The sequence below is a fragment of the Delphinapterus leucas genome, chromosome 10 (assembly GCF_059928025.1).
Source record: "Delphinapterus leucas isolate spDelLeu-1000000601 "Yukka" chromosome 10, BTC_Dleu_Yukka2, whole genome shotgun sequence".
Classification (NCBI taxonomy): Eukaryota; Metazoa; Chordata; class Mammalia; order Artiodactyla; family Monodontidae; genus Delphinapterus; species Delphinapterus leucas.
In genome coordinates, this window is record NC_143138.1 from 69,937,946 (window position 1) to 69,962,424 (window position 24,479).

The 24,479-nt window shown below is 51.1% G+C and overlaps 1 protein-coding gene across 1 annotated transcript in view; it reads left to right on the top strand.

Moving 5' to 3' along the window:
- The window catches only part of CACNA1D (calcium voltage-gated channel subunit alpha1 D), a 126,198-nt gene that overhangs the window by 58,060 nt on the left and 43,659 nt on the right, over window positions 1–24,479 (top strand). Inside the window, exons 23-32 of the mRNA XM_089919883.1 lie at window positions 136–219; window positions 8,104–8,232; window positions 10,819–10,884; window positions 12,557–12,648; window positions 13,516–13,675; window positions 14,248–14,375; window positions 14,514–14,610; window positions 18,020–18,122; window positions 18,465–18,566; window positions 23,351–23,481. Of these exons, the coding sequence (XP_089776009.1) occupies window positions 136–219; window positions 8,104–8,232; window positions 10,819–10,884; window positions 12,557–12,648; window positions 13,516–13,675; window positions 14,248–14,375; window positions 14,514–14,610; window positions 18,020–18,122; window positions 18,465–18,566; window positions 23,351–23,481 (1,092 nt within the window). The remainder of the gene's footprint in view (window positions 1–135; window positions 220–8,103; window positions 8,233–10,818; window positions 10,885–12,556; window positions 12,649–13,515; window positions 13,676–14,247; window positions 14,376–14,513; window positions 14,611–18,019; window positions 18,123–18,464; window positions 18,567–23,350; window positions 23,482–24,479) is intronic.

A 24,479-nucleotide genomic window follows, 5' to 3' on the forward strand; every position in this document is an offset into this window, starting at 1 on the left:
GGTCGCTTCCCTTTGGCCCTCCCGCCCCCCCTGGTTGCCGTGGTTGCTGCGGGGCCTGGGTGTGACCCCATGCGGTCAGCGTGGCTTCTCCTTCCTACGTGCTCATAAACATCTGCCCCCGCCCGCTCTGTCCAGGGGTACTTTAGTGATGCCTGGAACACGTTTGACTCCCTCATCGTAATCGGCAGCATTGTAGACGTGGCGCTCAGCGAAGCTGACGTGAGTATGTGCCCGCCCGGGGCCACCTCCCATCCTGTCTCTGTCTGCACACCCGCCCGGCCCTGCACTGCATCACCTGGACAAGTCACAGAGCCCAGTCGTACTTGATTGAAAACCAGGAGTCTTCTAACGAGAGCTGCAGAGAAGAGGCCTTTTAGCGTAGAGCTTGATCCCCAGGCCTTTAGACACACATCACCTTTTGGAGGACTGACTGTTTTGCAGCGTTAAGCCGAGTCAGCGGTAGGCAGGGCAAGATAGGCGTCTCTAACTGTTTTTATTTGCTGTGTCAGAAGCACTACCCGAAGTGATGTACCTATAACATGTTTGTTTTAGGGTGATTTTTCAAGTAGCCAGGTGGCTTGATGCTAGAATGTTCCCCTTTTATAACACTGTCCTTTTCTTCTTTTTTTCCTGTTGTGCTTCCTCTCTTCTGTGGCTTCTGAATGCTTGCTCTAACAGCACTATTTCACTGATGCATGGAACACTTTTGATGCCTTAATTGTTGTTGGTAGCGTCGTTGATATTGCTATAACTGAAGTGAATGTAAGTAGCAAATTTTGTGTCCTATAACCTCGTTAAGTCTAACACAGAGGAGACCAGAAACCCTCCCCACGGATCTCTGTACACTTTAGAAATTCAAGCACGCATTTACCGCAAAAGACTAAGAACATTTTGTCCTCTTCCCTCCCTCCCCCGGCCCCCCCATCCCCTTCCCCTGAATGAGAGTGGGGAAGTAAATGTAGAATTGCCATTTTGGAAGGAAAACATTATTTTTAAAGAAGACCTTATTAAAATGTTAAGGGCTAGGAGTTAATTGTGTGGGTATGTGAACATTATCACTCAGTAGCTGGGTGACCTTGGCAGGGCCCCCGGCTGCTTCGTGCCTCAGTTTTTTGAGCTGGAAAGCAGAGTTCATAACGTGTGCCCTGGTACCCACTGTGGGTCTGTGAAGGCACAGGAGAGAAACCCCACAGCCGTGCCCTGAGCACACGGCCACCGCTGCGGGTGTCCTCACCTGTACGCTGTGTCTGCTGAGCCCTACTGGTGACGCTGGGGAACATGCCTATCCTAGCTCCCCGAATAGGGATGCAGATTGAAGGCTGCCCTGGGCCAGGGGAAGGAGGGCCTCGTGTATATTAGGAGAGGGTGTCAGCGCTCCTTTGTTGCACCCAGTTGAATCCTTTGTTGAGGAGCAGTGGTAGGTGGAGTGAACACCCCACCCAACCTTTAGGAAGCATCCTGAGAACCTTCCTCAAAATACAGAGGCTGCAGAAAGGGGAGCACCGCCTCCCACTGGCCCCTTTCAGATCTGACCCATGCCCAGACCGGGAGGGCCTGATGCGGGCAGAACTGGCCCTGCCCACCTGGTCTGTCCCCAGTTCATCAGCAGGCTTCCGTGGGTGCCCAGCTTGTGTGGAGCCCTTCGCAGGGACAGGTGGAGCATGGGGTGGGCTGCCGTGCTGTGCTGGCTTCCTGCTGCCCGGTGCCAACCTGGCCCTCCTCCCCCCATGCCTGGCTGGGCAGGGGTTGCCACGCTCTGCCTGTCTGACACCTGCGGGCTCATATGGTCCATCCTGGTGCCCAGTCAGCCTGTGCCAAATAAGAATGATGAGATCTATGCCACCATTTTGGGGGCCAGGCTGACTGTGGAGTGTAGAGTAGCAGGACAGCGCTAGCCTGGACCTGGGCCTCAGTTCCCTCGTGGACCACTGAGATGAATGATGTCTGCCCTCCCTGCTTCATAGGTACGTTGCAATGATAAAATGATAGGCATATTTGTGAAAATACTTGTTTAAACTCCCAAAGTGTTAGGGAGATACAATGGTATTATTTTAAATATAGATTTTCCTTGTAACAATAAGCGAAATGAACTGTAAGACATTACCATGTCCGTGAGGGTGTGAGTTAAGCCTCATGACACTCAAATTCATGCCAAGACCAGGTACTGAAATGGTATTTTACTAGACTTAGGCACATAGATCTGCCAACCTCCATAAGCCCAGACTTACATAAATTCCACGTTATGTGAAATATTCCACAAGTCAGGTATAAAATTGCCATTTATAATGTGTGAATTATGCTTGGTTATAAAATAATCTGATGCTAATGGGAGAACATAGGACCCTCCCTGGGCTGCCAGGGGCTCTCTCCTGAGTTTATGACCAGACATCTGCCCGCTTAATCATCTCACCACGTAAAGCACTTACAGCCTCCATCAAAGTACACTTACGTGAACAGTCTGGAACCAGACCCCTATGTAAGTCAGAGGTGGCCTATAATGGAAGTGAAAATATCATAAGTGACAATTTGAGCAGGTCTCCCTGGAGCGCTCCGTGCTTCACGTGGTGTGTAGGTGGTAGGGTCCATGCTTAGCTTCTGGGCACCAGGATGTGGCCAGGGTTTGTTCACCAAGCAGACAGCCCAGCTCTCTAATGCCTGACTCCCCGCGCTGGTGCACCACCGACAGTACGCGCGGCTTCCTGGCTGCCTCGCCGCGTGCTGGGGCTGAGCCCACTGTGCCTTCCCTCTGGTTCAGCCCTGCCCAGCAGTGTCTCAGACACGTCCGCCTTCACCTTCCATCAGTCAGGAAAGCCACAGGTCTATAAAAGCCCACGCGAAATTTTTTAGTTAGCATTTGACTTTGGGGTTTCTGTATAATACAGGCTTTCCCTGGCATTCAGTCAGACTCGAAAACCCTACCAGTCAGCATCCTCGTACTGTTTTTCATTACGTGACCTTTCCCCTGGTCAGATGGAGCCTGAGACCAAACCTTCCTGAGCCGGGAGCAATGCGAGTTCAAGGCCCTGGCCCAGTAGAAAACCACCTTAGGGGACCTCAGCCTTTCTGTGCTGGGCCTCAGTGAAGAGGGGATGCTCAAGGCCACCTTCTCATCTATTCAGTCCTTCATCACATCTTTATTGGGCATCTACGACCCTCAGGCCACAGCACAAAGACAGGAGAGACTGGATGTCCTTAACCTCCGGTGACATAACTCTCTGAGTGTAGCCGGTGGTTCCTCTACATGCCCCGCCCCCATGCCGAATTCCCTGGGAAGCAGCACACATCATTTCCCTCGGTGGCCCTGTCCCCCGCACTCCCGACTCAGCTGAGCGTGAATACTCTTGGTCCATTGTTGGCTGTTTTTAGCTGCCATAAGTCATCATTTTTTGCAATGTTTAACTTGCTGTGCTGTCTCTCCCAACCTCTGTTGCTCTTTCTTTTCTGTTGCCTAATCGATTTTCATGTTGGTTTTGTTTTTAGAAAATTGTAGCGGCAAGTATATATAAACATATATACGGTGAAGTCATTGTTAAAGCAAAAGCACTCGAAAGACTGTATACTTGTCTTTCCCACCTTTGGTTTTCGCTGAGTTGCACAGGAGTGCTGTGGGTCGTGGTCATCTAAATTGTTTGCTGTGCCCTATTTCGTTGTCTCCAGCCTGGGGCCTGAGCTGGGGCCATCTTGGTCAGTCACGCTTGGCTCTGTGACACGGCAGCCTAGTCTTCAAGAATGAACGATGTGGCCTGGAAATGAGAAATTGAGCTTGCGTTTGTATTCTTCGCAAAAACATTTTGGATGGCCCTTTCTGTTGTCCTGCTTGCATGCTCACCTGGCCCTCTCCATCCTGCCGCCCCCTCCCATGACCCCTACCCTGCCACGGTCATGGTTTGATAGCTGTCGTGGACTTGTCTTCATCACAGTTGGTCATAATGTCATCAAGCTGCTAAAATGTCAGATGAGGACTGGCAGGCTCGGTTTTGCTCCTTCTTCGATGCCTGTTTGTTCCTTGAATGGAGAAATGATCCGGCATCATATTCTCCCTAACCTGGGAAATGGCTGTTGCTAACGTTTAGTCTTTCCGATTAGCATTATTGGCGGGGAGGCAAAACACTTGTTTAGCAGCCATGTCTGCATTGTTATTACTTAAGAGCATGTACAAAGTCAGTAGGGAGGTCACTCCCAGGGACCTAAGAATTGTCCCTGACCTGTCGTGTACCCAGGGTGGACCAGGTGGCCCACAGCTACACTCAGCCTCTTGTTCTAAATCCACAGTCAGGTTGTACAGCCCTCCATGCCGTATGCTAACCCTTTTCTAGGGACCAGGTCGCTGGTTTCTGGAGACAAACTCAGCAATCCCAAATACAGAAGCCTTCCATCCCAGAGGTGTTACATACCAGGTCAGAAGTAGTCAGAGAGAGGCTCCCCGACAAGAACTCTCCAGGACGCCTCAGGGCAACTGGTTTGCCTCCTGTCTGAATTGGAAAACTGCATCCTTTCAGCTTTTCTAGGAAGAGATGGGAATTAATGCGTAAAAGCAGACTGATCCCTTTGCACTTGGGCAACTCAGGGCTCATTTGCCTTCCGTAGTCGCAGGGGGTTGGCCCAGAGCCTACACGGCAAGAGCCTGCTTGGGAGCCCTGTGGGAAGGAGCTTTCCAGACTCTGGCACATAGTTTGGCTTCCTAAGGCTGAGGGTCCATTTCCCTGTAGGGTTTCCAGATGAAGACTGTGGCATCTCGGGAAGGAGTTACCGAGGTCATCTAGTCCAGGCCCTGGGATGACACTGGAATTCCATCTCTTGAAACATCATTCAGCCCCTAGTGCTGTCAATGGAAAGCTCCCTGGGGAGTGAGACCTTCCCTAGTCCCGCAGCCTCTGGGGGTGTCCTGCGGTTGAACCCAGGAGTGGCAGCTTGCTCACGGTCCTTTTCCACCCTTCACCAGCTCCCTGTGTTTCTGAGCCTCCTCCACCCACCCCTTGTAAGGAAGATGGGGATGGCAGCTACTCTCTTTGCATCCATCTGAGTACTGAAACCCCATCAACTCCAGAGGAACCCATTGCTTAGCTGTAACAGCCGGAATGGGCTTTCCCGGCGGTCGCATTCTGTGTGGCCCCTCCAGACCTAAAGGGAGTGAGCTGCTGTGGGTGACCAGCTGAAGACATGGCCCAGCTTTACCCTGGCCTTGGGCTGCTGCTCCTGGCTCTGGCTGTATGTTGGAACCACCTGGGAAAGCTTGGGGCCACCCCAGATCAATTAAGTAAAAAGCTTTGGGGTGAGAGCCAGGCATCAGAGTTGTCAAAGATCTCCCCAGGCCGTTCCAGTGGGTAGCCCAGGGTGAGAGTGGGCCTGCCCTTTTCATCAGGCTGGCGTTTGTAGTTCACGCAAAGCCATCCTCGGGGTCCCTCCATTTGTAAGATATTTTAGCAACTTGTACTTTCCCCCGGTGCTACCAGTGACACCCTCCCCTGCCCAGTCCTCCCTGCCCAGTGAGGCATGTGGGGGGGTGTCACAGGCTGCACTGGGGGTGCACGCAGCCTGGTGTGCCATTTGCTCTGTCCTTCCTTTCTTGCGTGTTGTGCTGCCTTGTCCCTCCACAAATGCTGTCTTTTCCTCTTCTTTGTCTTTTTGAGAGAAAGACTACCCATGGTTTCAAGTTCATAGGCCAAGATTTGTCATACTTCAAAGATAGCAGTTGAAAAAGAGATGTGCCCTTCAAAAGTCAGTTTGGCTACTAACTTTCTCATGTCACAAGGGGAGTGTAAAAGGTCTGTCAGACTTGGCGTGGGCTAGGGAGGGGCCAGCAGAAGAGGCTTGGGCCAGGTCATGGCCAGAAAGAGTGTCTTCCCCGACCACCCAGCCTCCTTATTCTCTTGTAAGTCCAACACACAAGTTATGGACATGGCAGAAATATACTATAGAGTGTTCTGTCTTATGAGCACTCTCGTCCCCTTGAGCGTAGGCAAGTGCGCGCGCACACACACACACACACACACACACACACACACATACACATACAGACACCCCCTCACACTCCAGCTGTATGGGTCAGACTGGAGCCTCCTGCACACAGCCCTTAGGCAGTTGGTGTGGGCAAGCATGAAAACTTGGGAAAACAAATACCTTCATTTGCTAAAGTCATGAGTTAAAAACCATCATCTGTCCTTTTAAGGAGATGTGATCCCTTTTGAGATGAGATGATAGAAGGGATGTAAAAAGAGTGACCAGGCTTTGACCAACCCATTGCAGAGGTCACGTTCCGAGCACCCCAGGCGAAGCAGGGACTCCTTTTTAACCCCATCAGAACCCGTTAGTCTTGGCTGAGTAATCTCGTTGAATTTCAGTTGTGATGTGATGTGCCCAGACTCCTTCTATTTTATGAATTTTATAGCGTTTTAGGTTTGACCTCAGGAGGCAGCCATTGACGAGAGTGAGACTCCAGAACGGAGTTTTTCCCTTCCCTGTATCTCCCGGGAGGAGAGCCCATCAGATTAGGGTGTGCATCCATGCGCACACACACAACCCTTAGCTGTACAGACCCACTGTGCAGAGAGGCTCCCTAGGGCCCTGGAGAGCACCCAGGAGTTCTGGGCCCCCAGTCAGAAGAGCCTCCTTCCTTTGTTGGCTTCTGGGTCGACCAGCTGCTTCAGCAGAGGTGACCCCGCTGAAGGGGGAAAAAAAAAAAGGCCGTCATTTCCTGACTCTTGTTCAGCCTTTACTGTTTAATTTAAAGATGGCTCCTGATACAACCTCTTTGCATTCTCATAAACAGTTATTGAACCTCTAATGAGTGCCAGACACCATGCTGGGCACTGAGTGGAGTGAGGCAAGGTCCCTGCCCCCTGGGGGCTCACAGACTGAGTGGGGAGGCCGGTGACCACAGGGCGACGAGGGCTGGGATTCTGCACCCTGGGGCCCAAGTGACAGGAGCCCAGCCAGACCTCGGGTGAGACAGCACTGCGGAAGCTCAGGGAACGCTGGTGCTAAGCTGCTTCTTCCCAAGAGTCACCCAGAGCTGAGCCTTCTTGGTGGGGCAGTGAAGGCTTCTGGAGGGAAACCAGCCCCTCTCCTGCTTGCCCTGACTCAGTCTGCCCAGCTCCTCGGCAGCCCCACCAGTGAGGGCCCATCGGACGCATGCCGCCCAGCTGCGCGGCCCCAGGAGTAGAGTGGGGCAGGGGAGGTCTGTGGAGCGCAGGCAGCTGCCACTCTGCCCTGCTTGGTGGAGTCACCCTGTTCCTCAGGGTTAGGAATGGCCTGCCTCAGAGCAGTTAGGTCCTCAGACCCACAACCCTGACTAAAACAAGAGAACCAGTCTTCCCGTGAGAAGCAGAATCCCACCCTGCATTTCTGTGCTTGGGGACAACTGAGGTCTTGCAGCGTTGTCTTTTACTAGATGTCTTTCAGTCTTGAAACATCATGTCCTGGGGTGTGAATTAGAAAGTCGTAGTGTCTGAGCCTGCATCAGTGGCTGCCCACCCTCAAGTCCAGTTGCAAGCAGTTCCTGTGGCATTTCCTCAGGGAGGGAGCAGATGTGTTATCCTCAGACATGAACCACAGATTTTTTTTCTTTTAAATGGGGGGACACCCTCCTGAACCCTTGCTTCCTTCCAAGTTCATTAATACATGTTCAATCTTTGATTTCTTAAAGCCAACTGAAAGTGAAAATGTCCCTGTCCCAACTGCTACACCTGGGGTAAGACCAGTGACTAGTCTCCAGGGGCTGGGCCTTTTCCTTCAGTTTATTGGGCCATGTCGAGTTTTCCACTAGTTGTTCTGTATTCTCCATGATTGTCCTTTCAGAACAGTGTCTGCAGTGGTTTGCATTCATTATCAGTGTCCAGTACTCTTGACCAGACCAGTGTCCTCCTCTTAACACACTAGACCACGTGGACATGCATGTGCTGTGTGGACCCAGGGTTTCCCAAGCCCTGTGTTGTTAGCATGTAACTTTTCCTTTCATATCATGCTTTTTGAGGTGAAAAGGCCCTAGAAACACATCTTTAATTCTTACCTCTGCCACCTCTGTTTGCATCTGTTGCTGTTTTTATGAAAGTGTTGCATGTTCTACTTTCCATTGGGTTTGACCTCTCCATGATAACCCTTCAGAACTCTGAAGAGAGCAATAGAATCTCCATCACCTTTTTCCGTCTTTTCCGAGTGATGCGATTGGTGAAGCTTCTCAGCAGGGGGGAAGGCATCCGGACACTGCTGTGGACTTTTATTAAGTCCTTCCAGGTAAGAGCCATGCCAAGGGCTTCTTTGTCTTTGAAGATCATATGTAAGTCAGTGGTTGTCCCCTGTTGTGGAGGATCCGGACTCCTTTCTGCAGGACCGCTGTGATCACCTAGGTCCAGAGAGGACCTGGAATGCTGAGGAGACGGGCCCAGCATTGCTTGGATAAATCGAATGGGATTACTTGCTTAAGGAAGCAGAAGAGAAAGCAGTAACGCCTGCAGCTGAGAAATCTGCAGCATTTCGGAGATGGATAGATGTACGGGGCTCCCCGCACCTCAGTCCTGCCCAGGATGCCCGGGATGAATGGTGATGTCTGAGAGAGGGAGGGTCCCAGCCGACCCCTGGAAGCCTCATAAGGCTGCGGCAGTCCTGTCCGTTGGCTAATCTAGATACAAATCAGAGACTACTTGGCCTTGGCCAGCACACCATCCCCCGTCCTGGGTTACCCAGTGCCTGGGAGGATTACAGAGTGAAGGGCACCTAAGTATAAGCCAGGTCCCCTTTGTCATCTATGGCTTTCCAGCCTGGTGCAGCCTGGTTCTTGGCTGTTCCAAACAGAACCCAGCTTCTCCTGTACCTTCCAGCACCCCACCCTAGATGTTCTGGTCTTCTGGACTTACTCCACTGGGGAGGGGGGCACAGATTCTTATTAAGAGGTGCACTGCATGGGGGACTTTGTAGATGTGCCACGAACTTTAGAAAATGAGTCATGGATCTTCGTTTCTTTATCTTTTGACTTTTTAATTCAAAAGTAGTAAATGCTCACATTAACAAATTAAGTTATTCGAAGCTACACAAAGAACAACCCCATCGGCTCTGAGGAAACTGGTGTTAATATCCCAGGAAACATTTTTCCACAGTGGGTAGAATTTTAACAGGTAAAGAGGAGAACGGTTGGCATCTGGGGAAGGAGGTAGATCCAGAAACTCAAAGAAGGAAAATCGCAAGTCCTGTTGGGGAAAATGAGACTACAGGAGGAGCCGGGATGCAGCTCTGAGAGAGGCAGGGCAGGTGGGGGGCCTCGAGCAGGTGAGCCTCGGTCCTGGAAAGGGATTAAATCCTAGACGGTTGTTATTAATACAAAGTACCAACATTTGTGAATGAACTGCTATAAAAATAGAATGATTCATGCAAATGTCATTGTTACATTAAACTTTTTTAAAAAAAGTTTTGGTCACTATAAGATGAATTCATGTCACAGAGACATGACCATACATGACCATTCATGTCCATAAACATTGAGAAACTATGCCAACAGAATTCTTAAACATTTGCTCATCTAGGGAGAAAACGCATACTGCTATGGCAAGGACAGCCTGAAACTAGCCCTGTGGGACTCTGTTAACCAGTCCAGTTGTCAGGATGGTGCTACTGCACTGGGCCAAGCTGGCAGTCACAGGTCCAGAGCTGGCACAAGTCGGAAGGTTTTTTAGCCACTGGCTTTCTGATGACCTTTCTCAGATAGGAGAGCAAGCGGAGGCTTTATGCATGTGAGCTTGGCCTTAAGTTTAACAATATGGGCACTCCTTGGAGGCGTGCCAAGCACACAGACATCTTCTGTCACCTGAGATGAGGGAGACAGCAGTTGAGGAGCCTTGGATTAAAAGACCAGTGGTGGGCTTCCCTGGTGGCGCAGTGGTTGGAATCCGCCTGCCATTGCAGGGGGTGCGGGTTCGAGTCCTGGTCCGGGAAGACCCCGCATGCCATGGAGCAACTAGGCCCTTGTGCCACAGCTGCTGTGCCTGCGTTCTAGAGCCACTGAGGCCCGCACACTTGGAGCCCGTGCTCCGCAACAAGAGAAGCCACCGCAATGAGAAGCCAGTGCACCGCAACAAAGAGGAGCCCCTGCTCGCCGCAACTAGAGAAAGCCCGCGCGCAGCAACGAAGACCCAACGCAGCCAAAAATTGAATAAATTAAAAAAAAAAAACCAGTGGTCTGACCCAACACATGTGCTTATATTTGATGTTCCTAAGGAGAGCCCAGGCTTGGTGACCACACAGCTAGCTCCTTTTCTTCCCTGGCCCAGCCCCCATCTCCGCGGTTCTTTCGGAAAGAGTGCATTTTAAGAAAGGTGTCTTGCTTTCTACAGCCACAGCCAGAAAGTGGTTCTTCCCCTCTGACCCAATAATTCCACTCCTAAGGCTTCACCCTAAGGAAGTACTTAAGCAGATGCAAGGTGATTTTGCATAAAGATGTTCCTTCCCGAAAGAGCCCCTTGCCCCCACCCCAAACACGCCCACAAAGAAAGCCGAAGCGATCGAATTGTCTAGCACGTTGGAATTGTTTCATCAATTACAGTCGTTTCTGAGAGCGACACTGTTTAGGATTAGGACGCACTGTTAACAACTGTGGAAAGCACGTCGTGCCTGCAGCTTCGTAACCCGAGGTGTGCATGGGCTGCTGTCCTCAGGGCTGAAGCCGGGCTGCCGGGCTGGGGTTTAAAAAGCTCTTCCTCACTATTGATGTCCTTACAATATAACATGGAAAAGAATAGAGCCTGTGCCCCATGCGGGCCTTCAGTCTGCCCCCAAGCCATCCAGGGGGACAGGATGCTCGCGCTGAGCCAAGCACTGCTTCTCTTCCAGGCGCTCCCGTATGTCGCCCTTCTCATCGCCATGCTGTTCTTCATCTACGCGGTTATCGGCATGCAGGTACGCTCCAGCACCTCTCCCCCGGGTCCCCTTTGCTACGTCGCCCCAGATCTCTGGCAGGCTGTACCTTGGCCAGGTGGACTGGACAGACAGGTCATGCGTTTTCAGCCGGACGCCTTGGCTGCTGAAGAGCTATAAAGATGAAAAAGACGTGGCCCTGCAGGAGAGAGCCTGTGCCAGCGAGAGCCGGGCTCAGAAGGAATATGTCAGAGGAAGCTGGGTTTAGGGCACTCCCCACCCCCAACCTGTGTCTGAGGGGAGCCAACTGATTGAGAAAACCCATCGTTGATTGTAGCAACAGCAAATGCTGTACTGAAAAAAGCCATAGTTGTCCTATTTTCTGCATCAAAGTTGCTAAGAAGATATGAGTGATACAAAAGCCTGTTTATCATCTGAAAGCATTACAAACTATTTCTAGATGCGGGGGCTGAACTGGAGCCATTATCTTGCCTCAGAAGCGCCCCTCTAAAAAGAAGCGTGAAACCAGGCTCTTCTGTGGCCTGGTCCTGGCTGAGGGGCTGTGGGACGCTCCCCAGCTCCTCCTGAGGTGGGGAAGGGGGCATAGGAGCTTCCCTAACAGCTGAGCCCTAACGCAAAGTGGGCGGGTAGGGGGCAGAGCCCCCTGGAGGAGAGGGAGGTGGAGGACCCTGTGGCCCTGGACCTCCCCGGGGTCCCTCTGCCACGCTCTCTGCTGGTTCAGGTGCAGCCTTTCAGGTAAGGGAGGGCTGTGCGTAAAAAAGAGGTGAAGTATTCCCGCAGCAGAGAAATGGTGGTACGTGCTTTTTTATTCTGAAGGCAGAGAAGCATTTGCAAGTGACTAGGACTTTTACCAGGGGTTTTGAACAAAGAGGCAGTGTGCTTGAGCCCCTGTAATTTAGTAGCTTGTGACACCATGGGCCCCAAAGGGTCTTTTATGCCATAACGTCCTCATATAAAACTTAAGTGGTCGCAGAGAACTGGAAACCGCATCTCGCACACCACCCCGGCGTTCACTCAAGAGTCTTTGCCGGCCATCAGGGTCTTCGAAAATGTCAGTCTGCTTCTGTATTCCCCACGAGTGAAGAATTTACTAACTTCTCCTGGCCCTTAAGGCAAAGCCAGCCCTCCTTCCCATGGCCCACCGGCCCCCCATCCAGGCTTGTCTGCAGCCTGGTCCTTGGGCTGTTCGTCACACTCACGTTCTTTCCATTTCCTGGAGCACCCGGGCCACGTCGCCTCTGCTCCTTTGCAGGTCGTGCTCCCTCTGCCTGGAGCATTCTTCACCCTCCTTGTCACCTGGCTGGCTTCTCCTTCCCCTTCAGTTCTGGGCCTTAACCTCGCTCTCCCTGGAGGCCTTCCCTGACCCCAGCCCCAGCCTCAGGGATCCTGTGAGCCTATTCTGTGCTTCCCCGTCGGGCTGGACCAGCCCAGCTCCCATCTGAAGAGGCTGCCGGTCTGGTTACTTTTTGCATCCCTTCCCCAGGCTAGGAACTCCTTGAGCTGAGAATGTGCCCAGCGGTTAGCACCGAGCCCAGCATATCTTAGTGGGATGAATAAAGTTCCAGGGACTCTGGGTATCGACCGAACTTGAGTTCTAAATTCACATATGGAGGGGTGTGCTTTTTTTCTTTCTTTTTTTTTTCGGTATGACAAAATCTTTTCTTTTTTTTCCCCTAATAATTTCTCTCTCTAGATGTTTGGGAAAGTTGCCATGAGAGATAACAACCAGATCAACAGGAACAACAATTTCCAGACCTTTCCCCAAGCAGTACTGCTGCTCTTCAGGTGACTGAGTCCAGCCCGGAGCAAGTCTCTCTGGTTCTGGGCTCCAGAGCAGCAGAGGACCCGGGTTCTTAAAGCAGTTGGTCGTGGTGGCCTTTTGTATTTGTTGGTTTTGTACTATTAAACAGACACGGTAGCATTTTAGTCACAGAGGAATTTTGCAGGCTTTTGGTCATTCCCATTGTGATTGGCTTAAGGTTTTCCACTTGGGAGTGAGTAGGTCTCCTGAGCCGCCGAGAAGGTATGGGGTGTATGCTTACACATGGGCGCGTGTGCTCAAACAGCCGGGAAAATGAAAATTTAGCACGAATGTAGAGGCCTTTTGCACAGTCAGTGGGGAGCATCCTGAGATGTGCAGTTTCAAACTTTATGGGATTGTTTTAAACTCCATTTAATAGCTTTGTAAACAAAGCGCCTTAAAGTGAGAGAACTTTCTAGAAACCATACAAGCAAGTCCTAATGACTGGAGAGCAAGTTCTTTGTAAGTTAGTTTCCAGTTCTTTGCTTTCAACAGAATCAAATGGGGATCTAATCAAGTTGTCAGATGTTAGGTCATTAAAAATAATAATCGTTTAAAAATTGTAACGTAAGTGTTTAAAGGAGAGAAGACCACAAAACATCCCTTTATACAAAAAGAATTGATGTGCTTTTATCAAGTGACTGGTATAAATCAAAGGGAGTTGCAACAGGGCCTCCCTTACTGATGTAAGTTGCATTTGAAAATAAGTAGGAATTTTCACTAAATCAAACTGGCTTTCCCCCCAAAGTACTTAGGTTTTGGTCTAATTAAAAAAATTTTTTTTTCTTAAAATTTCTTAAAGATCTAAGCCTCAAATGCCTTCTTTGTTTCTTTGCTTAATCTAAATAAAGGTGTGCGACGGGGGAGGCCTGGCAGGAAATCATGCTGGCCTGCCTCCCGGGAAAGCTCTGTGACCCCGAGTCCGATTACAACCCCGGGGAGGAGCACACCTGCGGGAGCAACTTTGCCATTGTCTATTTCATCAGTTTTTACATGCTCTGCGCATTTCTGGTAAGTGATCAGAATAGCCACCCTACCACCAGTGGACCCATATTCATGTAGCATTTGGGATTCAGACCAATGACGTTGCCCCGTCAAATAGCTGTGGGTTTTTTATGCTGACGAGCAGTCTAGACTCCACTGGGCCGTCGAGGTTTTGCTGAGCGAGGCCTGTGTTACTAGCACCTTTGGTGTGAGCAGGGGTTGGGTGCTCGCTAACAGGCTTCACCATCCCAGCTTCTTAGGGCTGCTGGTTCCTTTATAATAAAAAATCTCAAAGCCACTGCACATAGTAGTGACTTACGAGAGTGAGTTATTTGGTGGCAAATTATAACACTGCAGTGTGTTTCAAAAGGTCAGACAGTACATTCCCCCCTGCCCTCCCGTGGGCCTATACCCAAACCATTTTGGAAAGCTAGAAGTCTGCCTTTTTCTTAAACGTTCTCCAGAGTGAAAGATTTTCAGCCTCTCTAGGAGAAATGGGTCCAAACGTCTTGTGACCCTTATAATTAGGAAGCACTCACTAGGGTTGAACCCAGCTCATCCCACTACAGCTGAAACTCCCTCTTGATTGGCTTTTACAGATCATCAACCTGTTTGTGGCTGTCATCATGGACAATTTCGATTATCTGACCCGGGACTGGTCTATACTGGGGCCTCACCATTTAGACGAATTCAAAAGAATATGGTCCGAATATGACCCCGAGGCAAAGTAGGTTGAAGAGAATTCCATCTGGCTTGTGGGGGCTGTTTCTGGGTGTTGGGTGTGCTTTCCTGTGGAAGGTGGGATGGACCGAAAGCCCCGGCCTGCTGGTGCTGCCCTGCGCCTCATGCCGTACTTTGTCTCCAGGGGAAGAATCAAGCACCTGGACGTGGTCACTCTGCTCCGCCGCATCCAGCCCCCCCTGGGGTTCGGGAAATTGTGTCCACACAGGGTAGCCTGCAAGGTAGGTGTCCTGTTGGCGTCCCTGACGGCCTCTCTTGGCAGGAACTCCCTGCTTTAGTCAACAAACCCTTACTAAGTGATGTTCTGTGGAGCCTGCTGTCAGGCACTGGAGATGCCGAGGTGAATGACATGTGGTTGCTGTCCTTGAGGAGTCCGCAGCTGTGTAACTCTTAGGTCACCCTGTCAGCCAGCAATAAGAATAGGAAGGGAAGTGTGTAATTTGTCACTGGGTAGAAGGAGGGGATGGAGACATTTGCATCAGGTCCAGCAGGAGAGAAGTAGGAGTTCGTCACGGGGGAAGGGCATCGCAGAAAGGGAGCCCAGGGAGCCCAGACGTGGAGGCAAGAGAATGGAGAGTCGGTGTGGCTGGAACGCAAGAGGAGGTGGCAGAAGGCCTCAGGACCAAGCTGAGGGTAGCTGCGAGGAGCCTTCTGTGCTATGCTGAGTCCCATGGAAGAAACAGGAGGAGACGTCCATTCTAGAAAGTTGACTCTTGGCAATGGAGAAGTGAACTAGGGCCAGGCGAACACCCAGGAGAGCTGTTGCATTATCTCACTGTGAAGTACCGAGAGCCAGAGGGAAGTGGGCGTGGAGAGGAGGGGATGGCTTAGGGATCTACTTAGGGAGTAGAGTGGAGAGGACTTGGTGGCCTGGACGTTTCCTAATTTGTGTGATGGTGCACACAGTGACGTGCCCCTCGTGTGCATCCGGCGGTGGCGTCTCGGGGATGGATTCAGACAGATCTCCTGCTGAAACCGCACTCCTCCTCGGACGGGACTCGAACCCGTCCGCACCTCAGATTGAGACTTGAACCCACGACTCCTGACTTAGGAGGGGACTTGAACCCACTGTCTCTTAGTTAAAACCACTCACCTGGTGTCAGGACTTACTGAAACTCAGGCTCTTTCGTCTCGATGCAGAAAGATTTCAGCGTGAGGCCGGCAAAGAGTGAGTTTCTTAGCATAGGATGCTTGTGAGAGATACAAGCGGGCAGGCAAGGGAGCGCAGCCCCGAGGACGAAGAGGGCTACATTTTTATAATCAGAGAAAAACGGGGTAGGGGAGAAGATCACCTTCTTCCTCATTTTTGGCTAGACGTCAAGGCTTGTATCCTTAGTTCCTCTTTTAACCCTTGGTGGTCTAACCAGGACTGTCATGGCTCTCTTTACATGATATGTATATTAGCAAAAGGGTGGTAACATATACTAAAGCATGGTAGTTCATCTCAGGTTTTGGTATAATGTCGCCTTTCACCTAGTTTCTTTCCCCTCTCATCTATATTCCTGTCTTGGCTACACACAGGAATGTAACTCTTCAAGGACCATTAATTCCCTGACTTCATATAACAAGATTCAGATCTCATATCTATTGTCTTGTACTTTAACTACATATGTAGATTGTTGCTTGGTTACTGGATTCTTTTCTTGAGTTGTCTCCCACTGTTTAAACAGTCTCCCAAAGTCCCTTAGAATTCCCTTTCTGACTTTAATCCCCTAGTGGGATTTTTTTTTTATTAATTTATTTGGTTGCGTCGGGTCTTCATTGTGGCATGTGGGATCTCTCGCTGTGGTGTGTGGGCTCTTCGTTGCAGCGTGTGGGCTTCTCTAGTTGTGGCGCGTGGGCTCAGCAGTTGCGGTGCACAGGCTCCAGAACGCATGGGCTCAGTAGTTGCAGCGCACGGGCTTAGTTGGCCCATTGCATGTGGGATCTTGGTTCCCCGACCAGGGATCAAACCCACATCCCCTGCATTGGAAAGCAGATTCGTAACCACTGGACCACCAGGGAAGTCCCCCTGTAGTGGGATTTTTAAGCTATCTATTTAATTATCCTACTCTATCCCTGTCACCATCTTACCCCATTCCTGAAGTTTTCACATCAGACCATGCTCTCTGCGAGCTCTCATTGAGATTTGTTTTCCTTTCATAGAACTCGCACTGAACCACCTTGAGTCAGCTGTAGCAATAGAAAAGGATCCCCCTTTTTAAAGGAGAAATGCAAGATTTGCCTGTTGAAACTCTGCCCTATAGAAATCCAGCCAGTCTGTGCAACAACTGGTCCCCTCTTCCCACAGATATGAGGGGATTCGGGGTCGGGGGTTCACCCTACCCCCAAAGGGATGCTGGGCTAGCTCTAGACAGAACCCACAGTGAAGAGTGGAGTCTACAGTGTATTTCAGGCTTTCAGAGAAATCCGAGCCAAAACTCATTGTCCCCTGGGCTGGAAGTCCAGTTGGCAAGTCCTTGGGGTCCTCGCCGAGTCTTTGCTTCTCCTCATCCTGGACTCTGGATGTAGGCAGAGAATAAGCCACAGATGTTGACTTGTTTCCCATAAATTTCCCAGTATCAGCCTCTTTTCTGTTTCCAAGAACAAGATGGGTTCTGGCTCATGGCTGTTATTTTGTGTTTGCATTTCCAGACCCTTTTATGTAAAGGATCTACGTGTCCTTCAGGCACAAAGTAGTCCATTTTGCTGATTCAGGAACTTGCCAGGAAAAGCAAGTTGACTGTGCAGGCTCTCCTAGGACTAGGAATTTAGGCGGGATGAATCATGTGTACACAAGACTCCAGTCCATTAATAGGGAGGAGGAAAAGTGTTTTAAAATCTTTCTCTTGGGACACCTTGTCAGCCAAAAGTAAGAAATTTGAAACTGTTAGAAGTTCTAAGTACCACTTATTTAGCACTTACCACGTGCCAGGCACCTGGCTGGAGTCTTAAGTGTCTGTGAGCTCCTTTAACCCTTGCACAGCCCTTTGCTGTGGGCATGGCATCTGCAGTAACTGGGGCCACAGACAGTTTCACTCACCCAGGTCCTCTCCAACTCTCAGTGGTGGTGTTACAGGGGCGAAGAGAGAGAAAAGAGAAGCAGGATGTGGGGATCCAGCTCTGAAAGACCAAACACTGGACTCATAGAACCGCATGGACTTGTACAAAACACTCCACAGTGGTCTCACCAGGGCAGGGTCCTTGAAGGACACTCCCTGCGATAGGAAAAGTAATCGACCCTGTTGGTTCAGGACCTTTGTCCCAGGCTCTGTGCCTGGCTCATCATACCTGGTACATCACTTTAACCCCAAACAGCCTTAAGGATGTGCCCAGAATGGAAGCCTGACCCCAAGACACAGGGAGAGCCAGTTAATGAGAAAGGGAGAGGAATGCATGGACAGTAGGGAGTCTAAAAAACAAACACAATGCATCTTCTGAGTGCCCGCGTTTGCGCTTCATGACTCGAGCTTTGATCTTCGTCAGCTCGGATCTCCTCAGATAGTAGATGCCCCCCCAAATGGCTGTTGAGTTGAATCGAGGGTTGATTAGAAAGGAGATGAGGGATAAACAGAGAACAAACGAGGAAAAGGGCTGCAGCTGTCATCATTCGTTTGCGTTCTATTAAGGGACTTTTCTTTCTGTTTACAGAGACTAGTTGCCATGAACATGCCGCTCAACAGTGATGGGACAGTCATGTTTAATGCAACTCTGTTTGCTTTGGTCCGAACGGCTCTTAAAATCAAGACGGAAGGTGAGCCCTCCCTGGAAGCAGGACAGGTGGGAGAAGAGGAAGGGGAGGCCGTATCCCACCTTGATTCCCATCTGGGCCTCTTCTTGTCAAAGGCGGGGCAGGGAGGGGACACCCCCCCCCCCCCGCCCAGGGGATGGGGCGGTATGTGAAATGAGAACATCTGTGCTGGCCCCACTGGCTGGACCTGCTTCCCTCAACCCTTCTCCCCTCCCTCCGTGCTTCACCTTATCCTGGAAGGTTGAGAGGTGAGTCGGGCCACCAGCAGCCCCGGTGAGAACAGAGAGGCATTGCTGGGCAAAAGAAACAAGGCTTGTTCCCCCGCTCCTTGCTTTTTGAATTCAGGGAACCTAGAACAAGCTAATGAAGAACTCCGAGCTGTGATCAAGAAAATCTGGAAGAAAACCAGCATGAAACTACTTGACCAAGTTGTCCCTCCAGCTGGTGGTCAGTGCAATTTTTTTCCTAAGTAGTTCTTGACCAGCACATTGGTTTCAATGCTAGTCTCTAGGAAGCCCAGCGTGTTTGCAGAATGCTTAAGGTACCAGCCAGAGCATTGAGGCCAACAGCTAAAGGCCCTTCAGCCATTGGTGTAATGATTTGGGGTAACGTGAAGACCACTGCAGACAAAGGAGAGGCTTCAGTGAGAAGGATATCAAGACCCACATGGTTGAAGCCGGGATTCTCTTGTGGGTGGAGGGATTAATATTAGGAGAACAAGCTTGCTGCCTCAAAACCAAAAGCCTGTATTTTTTTTTGCCCAAAATGAAGTGTTTAAAACTAGTTTTCCTATAGCCTTCAACATACTGTTGAAAACTTCTCACACAAAAAAAAAAGCTTTCAGAAAATGGTGTTTTTGAAATGTTCTTAAGACTGGATCTGCTACCATAATTACCAAAAACATCCCTTTGTTTAGAATTTAGAGATGGAACTAACAGGCATGCTTATTTCCTTTTGCTATCATAAAATAACTGACTAAACTTTTCTCAGATTTTTATATATATATAGATATAATACATATCTATATATATATATAATACAGATACTGTATTTCCATTTTTGTCTAAGTATACATGGACTTACAAGTGGAGATGATTGTGTTTTGACTTTTATTTTCGAGTTTTAAAGGTGCAGGATCCGTTTGCTCGGTGCCAACATGCCTGCACTTTACCCCCTAGCCCTGGGCACGTAGGAGTGTTTGGTGTATTTTGTAACCAACTGAAATCTTATAGTGTCCCTGCTCCTGCGGCCGCCAGACTGGGCTGGCTCAGGTCCAGAAGCTGAGCCAGGACGGTGGCCTCTCCTTTTGAGAAGGTGACAACCTCTGGCTCTCGGGGGCAGAGAGAGCAGCATGCTGGCCAGCTCCGCTCCCCGGCATGAATCCAGAGCTTTTTGTGGCTGGAGGGAGCCGCCCGGAGCTGGCAGGGCCACCAGCTCAAAGCTGGGAAAGATGGCCCACAAAGAAACGATAAAGGGCTACTGTGCAAAACAAAACACTGAAAGAACAAAACCGAAATGAAGACTCCCGCCTAGAGAGAGAACCCTGGCTCTCCACAGGAGAACGGATGCTGCACGCTTAAAACGACCCTTTGGTTTTCGTTCTTTTCTTTTTAGCTGCACACCCAGGTGCTCGCATGGCTGAGACGAATTGCTTTTTCCAATCGTTGTAACAATGTGCTTGAGCTTTTTCTGCAGCCTCCATTCCTTTCAAGTATCAGTCTTTCAGAATATTCTGAAGCAATTCTGTTTTAGGGTGGTGGCATGGAATCGGAGTTATCTCTTGCCAGTTGTATTCCCCTACATGTTTCTCACGATGCAGATGCATGCCTCAGAGTAGCGGGCCCCACCTGTCCAGGGGGTCCTGCCTCAATGGCACGCGCACCTCCCGTCCCTCTTGAAACGCCAGCCTCATTACAGCCCAGTCTCTCTCACATCAGCGCCCATCCTGGCAAGGCTCGCCTGGAGAGAGTCATTCGCATTACTGTGAAACTTCCTTTCTTTTCATTTCACCAGAAGAAAAGTCCAGAATTTGGCTCCCTTCCTTGGAAAAGCTGATCAGCTTTTAGCCCTACTGGCCTTCTCACGAAGGCTACGTAGCCTTCCGCTTTCTTGGTCCAATAGCGGGCCCTGGTTTTCTCTCTGTTATTTCTTAGCATGGATTGGGGGGTTAGGATGACAAGGGTTAATCTCTTCCAACATGGCAGTAAGACCACTGAGAAACCTGGGACAAAAAGAGTGCCTCAATAAGGGCTGGAAAACTCCAGAAGTGCCATGGCATGGGTTGTGGATGTGCTGGAGCTTATCCAGGTTGAATCTCAAATAAGTGCTCTCGTCACTGAACTTCCATAGGTGGTAACTTCAGGCTTCGGTGGACAGACTCTGGTTGAGTTGCTGCGCAGGGTTGTAGCATCTGCATTCACCCCTTGCCTCTTTGTTTTTCCTCTTTTACCTTCCAGTAGACCACTGGGTCCCAGCCTTTCCCACACCGTGGAGCACTTAGAAAAGGAGAGCATATTTACGACCCGCTGGGCCAGCGGACGGGTAGCACCCACGGCCGAGGGGCTCGGTGTCCCGCCCACTGTAACCTGGTCAGAGGGCAGAAAGCTGAGCCAGGCCAACCGTGCACCTGTGACTGGTCGACGTGGGTCGCTCGGGGGCCCCTTACAGCCCTGGTGACATAGCAGAGTAGGTGCCCACCTTAGAAGGCTTTGCCAGCACAGGGGTGATGTGAGCCCCACTCCCCGCCGAGGTCATCATGAGCTTGATGAGGCAATACTCAGGAATGAGCCTGGAACCCAGGCCAGAATTCCGGGCTCTCGCGGCACCTTTGGCCGCGGTGACAGCCTCTCTGCTCCCTCCACGCTGAGCTGTCTGGTCTCGCATCTGGCTCTTGCTCGTGTTCTCACCTCCACTGTGGAGTCTCCTGCCGTTTCGTGGATCCCCCCCTCCTTTAGAAGCCCCTCCTCCTCCCAGGGGCGCTTCTTTGTCTTTGGGCCTTTGCCCCGGACCTGGATCTTGGGCCCTTTTGCCCTGAGAAGCGCTCAGAGCCGACCCCGTCGCTCTCTGCAGTCCTGAGCCCAGACGGCCTCCCTGCGCTCCTCTTCCTTCCTTTTCTGACCTGCTGTGGCTTTGAATTTTCCTGTTCTTAAGATTCTTCCTGGGCCCAGTTTCAATAGCTCAGCATCTCAGTGCAGAAGGCCAAGTGACCCTTGAGAGGCCTGCCCTGTAGAGCCCTAAGTGGGCACCTCTGCCCTGGAGCTGCCCCTTGGGCAGAAACCTGATCTGCCCTCTTCACTGAGTACACTGCCCCCCAGGTTCTGGGCCAGGGAGAGCCAAGACCCTCCCACAGGAGCCCCCTTGGCCCCTCTAGGCTAGCACCATCCAGGTGGCAGGGAGAGAAAGGTTAGGCCTGCTTTTGCTGGAAGCATCCCAGCATGGGATGAGATGGGCCTTCTGTGAGTACAGCCAGTGTTTTTTGTGGGAGCCCACAGAGAAGACTGGAAACCCTGGCCGGCAGAGGCTGGCTGCCCCTGGGATTCTCAGGCCGCAGTCGGTCCACCTCCTGCATGTAGCCCGGTGGGGAGGTAGACTTGTACTCTGGGAGAGGTGGCCCCAAAGGAGCAGGTGGCCCTTGTGGTGGAGCAGGGAGGTGGTGGGGTAAAGAAGGAGAGCCCAGGCCCAGGGGTCCCACATCCCAACTCACCTGGCCTGGGGCAAGTCATGGAACCTCTGTCCACTCCCCTCTCGCCTTCCTGCCTCTGGACAGTGCGTTGTTAGACCATTTGGACCAGCCCGAGACTGATGAGGGACCTGGTTTCACATCTACCCAAAGCCCTAGGTTCACTTTGGTGGCCCCTACACCGTTCCCAGACTTGCCGGGCTCGGGTTTAGAAGGAATGCAACACACTTCTCAAGGCTGACCACCGCCAGGCGTCTTCTCACACTGTAACACTGAGTAGCTTCTGACAAGGAAGCTGGGGGCCGTGGGAAGCCCAGAATGGCCCAGCAGTGTCCAGACAGGGATACCCCCCTCACGGCCACAGGATGTACCCCACCCAGGAGGGTCCCCCACCCCATCATGCTCTATGATCCATTTCAGTGGATGCCACTGTTGGCAGTTTGTAAAATAACGGTGACTCTGCTGGCTCACCATCCCCCGCCCCCTGGCACTTAGGACCACCCAGAGTGCTCTGCGGGGCCTCTTCTCCCGTAATCCTCACAGCTCCTCCTCCGAGAGGCTTAGGCCTGTTTACGGGTGAGAACGCAAGCCCAGAGAGGCCGAGCTCCTTACCCAAGATGGCACGTAAGTTGCGAGGGCAGCCTGGCCACAAGTGTAGCTGTGCTAAAGCCTGAGGGCAGCAGCCGTTCCTCCTCCCAGCCTCTGCGAACCGTGGTCAGTAGCCCCTGGGGGCCCTGGACAGATGTGGGGGTGAGCAGGCCTTGTGGAGACCCCTGGGCACACAGCCACTGCCAGGGTGGTTTCCCAGGAGACAGCCAGAGCCCCTATTCTGCCTCATGCATCACCTTTAATCACGCTCGGCAGAGTTCCAGCTCCCCAGCCACACACGATGGGGTTGTTTCTGAACAAAGCAGAAATAAGTCAGCTCAACTTTGAGGTTAGTTGGAGCTGTCACTTGCAGTATCGAAAACAAGCAGTTCTGAATTACAAACCAAGAAATGACATGTGGAGGCTATTGGCAGAGAATTAAGGGGGCACATGTAAATCTGGGTCTGCAGTCACTTTTCAGAAATGTCCTCTCCTTCCAAGCCTGTCTGTCACCTTTCTGAGGTCTCTATCTTTATCTCCAGGCATTGGGATTTGGATGGTTAATTGTCCTGGGTGTTCGTGGTAATTACACATGCAAATCCCTATGCGCAGGGGTGAAAATATGACCCATGAAGCCTTTTTTTGTTTTGTAATTTTTATTTTGAATCAGTAACCAAGGCGGCACTTCATAGTGTTACTAATATGTTGCTCTATTAAACTCATGACAAGTGTATTATTTTCTGCAATTTTGAGCATCAGTTTATTTAACTGACTCTAATTTTGAGCCTTAACTGCTTTGCACAACCTTGCTTTTCGCTAGATTTAGTCTCCCAGTGTCCTAAGCGAGAGCTCAGTGCCTCATGCCCCGTCTTGCCCTTCCCCCAGCCCCAGCCAGAAGTGAGTGTTAAGGCTGTTGCTGCAAATATGCTGATTCGGGAGAGCTCTGTCTGGTCTCTCCGTTTAGATGATGAGGTAACCGTGGGGAAGTTCTATGCCACTTTCCTGATACAGGACTACTTTAGGAAATTCAAGAAACGGAAAGAACAAGGACTGGTGGGAAAATACCCCGCGAAGAGCAGCACAATTGCCCTACAGGTGAATTGTTGTTTTGTCTTTTTCTCTTTTTCACTAACGATTTTACGAGCTTATTTGAAATACTAGAGAGCTGACTATTCATGGTTGAGCAGTACCACCAGGATTTTGTTTAAACTGAGATACTGCACACTCCCCCAAATGTGGACTAGCCATTTCTGGGCCACCAGGTAAGTGCCTCCCCCTCCCTGCTTTCTCTGGCGTGCCCCTGCATCCGCGTCCACTGTGGCCCGGCCCCGTGGGGCAGGGCCTCCAGGACAGTGGCCGAGGCACATCCCTGGCGGGAGGGGAGCCAGAGCTGCCCTCATGCCTTGTCTCCCCCAGGGCTTCTCCAAAGGCAGCGTCCTCCGAGCAGGCACCCACCTTCCCCCAGCCTCGGGCTCGGGCCCTAGCCGCCCACGAAACAGCTTTCCATCTGAACGCAAGTGCTTTGTTTTGTTTCTGTTTGTTCCTTACCCCACTGCTTGTTGGTTTTCGGTCCATCTCAGTAACATCCATCACCTCCTAGTGCATGTGTGCGTGTGTGAGTGTGTGTGCGAGTGTGTATGTGCGTGTGTGTGTGCGTGCGGTGTGTCTGTCTCTGCGTGTCGTCTCCTGATGGCCGTGAGGCTTGCTGTGCAAATGCTGTTCTCTCTCGACCCAGCCAGCCTCTGGTCCCTTCACCTGCCCGGGCCCCGCCCAGGCACCTGGAGGGGGGATGTGGTTTCAGGAACCTCTGGTTCTAGCTAGGGTCCATGCATTCAAGGGTGTAGAATCCTAGGTAAGCCCAAAGCCCTGGTGGGAAGCAGGTGTGTGGGGAAAGGGAGTCCCAGTGGAGACCTGCACGGAGAGGGGCTAGGAAGGGAAGTCTGTGAGTGCTGTGACTGAGAAAGCAGAGTGGAGAAGGAATGAGGAAAAGATGCTAAGGACTACAAAAGTGGAACTACAGAGGTTGGCAAGCTGTCAGAAACAACTGTCCAAATTGGTCAAAAGCCCTGTCATCTCTGCTGTCCGGAGCATGT